At 41.7% G+C, this 2,922-nt stretch overlaps 1 protein-coding gene across 1 annotated transcript in view; it reads left to right on the top strand.

Annotated features, from left to right (window-relative positions):
- The window catches only part of LOC117950737 (ELAV-like protein 1), a 2,124-nt gene extending 1,039 nt beyond the window's left edge, over window positions 1–1,085 (top strand). Inside the window, exons 3-4 of the mRNA XM_034882076.1 lie at window positions 60–285; window positions 725–1,085. Coding sequence (XP_034737967.1) covers window positions 60–285; window positions 725–1,043 — 545 coding nt within the window. The 3' untranslated portion in view covers window positions 1,044–1,085. The remainder of the gene's footprint in view (window positions 1–59; window positions 286–724) is intronic.
- The last annotated feature ends 1,837 nt before the right edge of the window (window positions 1,086–2,922 follow it).

The following is a 2,922-nucleotide window of genomic DNA, read 5'->3' as shown; positions in this document are numbered from 1 at the left end:
ATAACCCAAACCCATGCAGCGGTTCCTCCCTGCTCACCTGTGCTCTGATTGGCTGACAGGTTTGTCCAGGGGCGTGGCCTTCATCCGATTCGACAAGAGGTCGGAGGCCGAAGACGCCGTCAAACACCTCAACGGGCACACGCCCCCCGGTTGCTCCGAGCCAATCACAGTCAAGTTTGCTGCCAACCCCAATCAGGCCCGGAACTCCCAAATGATGTCACAGATGTACCACGGCCAATCACGGCGCTTCGGAGGCCCCGTGCACCACCAGGCGCAGAGGTTCAGGTGAGAGGGAATCAAATGGTCTCATATTTATTATGATTATTATTATGATGATGATGAAGTAAGATGATGAACTTGAAACTTAGTAAATCGGTTCCTTTGAGTATTTTTAAGCTGAAAATGAGAAGCTTTGAGTTGGACTCCCTCACATGTCAATGTTTTAATTGAGATTTCATTGTAAGTGCATATTTGGTTTTCATGTGTGTGTCTTTGTGCGTATGTAATGATATGATTTTTGATGCCTATCTTGGCCAGGTCTCCCTTGCAAAAGTGATTTTTAACCTCAATGGGTATTACTTGGTTAAATAAAGGATAACAAAAAAAAAGTAATTATCCAAATATAATAGAGTCCCTGAACGAGACATCTGTGTAGTCAACCCAACACGTTCAGGTTGTTGATCTTTAAGCCACTTCATGTGCCGTACTTCCTGTCTTGGTCTAGGTTTTCGCCGATGAGCGTGGACCACATGGGCGGGGGGGGCGGAGTCTCGGGCAGCGCCTCGGCCGGCTGGTGCATCTTCATCTACAACCTGGGCCAGGACGCCGACGAGGCCATCCTCTGGCAGATGTTCGGCCCTTTCGGCGCCGTCGTCAACGTCAAGGTCATCCGCGACTTCAACACCAACAAGTGCAAAGGCTTCGGCTTCGTCACCATGACGAACTACGAGGAGGCCGCCATGGCGATCCACAGCCTCAACGGGTACCGGCTGGGGGACAAGGTCCTGCAAGTGTCCTTCAAGACCAGCAAGGGACACAAGTAGAGATGGGAGGGGGTGATGGGGGGAGACGGGGGGGAGAATAAGGGTGAAAGTGTGGGGGGGGTGTAACGAACGAGTCTGATAGATTTTTTTCTTATCTTCTTTTGAGCCGAACACTTTTCAACAGTTGTGTTTCGATATAATACGTTTTCTCCCAGCATGCTCTGGTTCTTTCAGGCTGTATGACATCATCTGTTGCCGTGGCGTTGGCGGCCGGTCATGAATCTTAGTCCAGAGGACAGGAACTCTACACGTATAAAGTTATTTCTTGGTTTAACGTATAGTTCAGAGCTCTTCTAACGACTCCGTGTTTATCTCTTTCTTTTAATATTTCTAAAGAATTGAACCAGATTTTATTTCCTGCTTTTACTAACTGACGTACGACATCCTTCATATTTCCTGTTTTCCTTTGTCTTCTGTGTACTGCAGCTCCGTTGTGATGTTGGATTGTTCAATAATAATAAATCTGACATGTAAAACATCTCGCTGTTTGGTTTTCTGATGTTTAAGGTTTACTGGGTAATGTTTTGAACATTAAACTTCCTCCTGAAGATGTTTTATTTAATCTTTTGACTAATATGTAACCCCACGTGTGTGTCAATCGTATCGGCCCCTCAGAACCTGGTAACAGAGTCCCAGAGTTCCCCCTAGTGGTTAATGTTGCAAACAGCGGCTTAGAGGCCACTTTAAAATCTTCTCTTCTGGAGGAAGTTGTGTTTTCACTAATCCTGCAAACGTGTGTTTGGGATGGAAACTAGTTTTGGACAGCACCGCATGGGTGTCGTTTTTAAAAATGTCCAATTTCAATTTTATATGACTAGGTTTGGGTAAAAACCACGGGCACAAGGGGACCACTGGTGTGAATAAACCACTTAACCTTAAAAAACCTGGTTCGGTTCTATAAAAGAAGGTTGAATATTCAGAGCAGGGTAGAAGAACCACAGGACGGACAGCAGAGACATAAAACTTAAATAGAAGGTCTCCTCCCCGAGACACCACTAAATAATTAAATAAAATATATAAATACAGAGAGAGAAGGTAAGAGTTACATAAAGGGATAAAAATAAATAAAATACCCGTCACAATATAAAATATTTTTTTTATTTAAATATATTAAACATTTAACAAAATTAATTTAAAACAACATTTACAAGTTCTAAAATACTGTCTGAATGACTTCCTTTTAAGGATAAAAGTACACATACCATTAAAAATGGGTAGATACATGCTTAGTTAAAAAGGTAAAAGGGCCACACAATAATGAATACATAACATTTAAAATACATCCTAGAATGAAAAATGCATTTTTATAAAATCTAAAATGATATAATGTAAAGTAAGTATTGAAATCTCTTTGAAAGTTTAACTATAATAATACCATTAGTAATTATTATGGTTATCATTATAAATTAAGATTATTTAACTTATTTCTTTCTGTTTTGTGTAAAGCTTGTTGTGACTGTTAAAAGAAACAAGTTTTATTAATATATTAACTTAATATTAAAAAGACACAGGTGAAGGTTAGAAGTTCTGTTAAAATTAACTCATTAAATATAATAAATATCACATCTTTGTAAATAGCATGATTTAAAACATGTTTTATAAAGCCCCGCCCCTCCTCAATACAACCACGCCCTCTTTTATATAGCCCCGCCCCTGCTGCTGTGACTGCAGACCCGCGGAGTCAGACGGTGAAACGGCCGTGCTCCGACCGGGAGATTCTCCCTCCCTGAATCACCGTGTTCTCGGACCGAAATGAGCCGCCGCCCGCTGGAGCTGTGGAGATACTAACGGAGATATTTCAGTGAAAGTCTGGAGACAGAAACGGAGACGTTTCGGTGAGTTTTGTGTGTTAGTGTCGACTTCAAAGAAACTTCAAAGA

Source organism: Etheostoma cragini, chromosome 9, assembly GCF_013103735.1.
Source record: "Etheostoma cragini isolate CJK2018 chromosome 9, CSU_Ecrag_1.0, whole genome shotgun sequence".
NCBI classification, from domain to species: Eukaryota; Metazoa; Chordata; class Actinopteri; order Perciformes; family Percidae; genus Etheostoma; species Etheostoma cragini.
The sequence above is the reverse complement of the archived record's forward strand: the minus strand, read 5'-3'. Positions and strand labels throughout refer to the sequence as shown.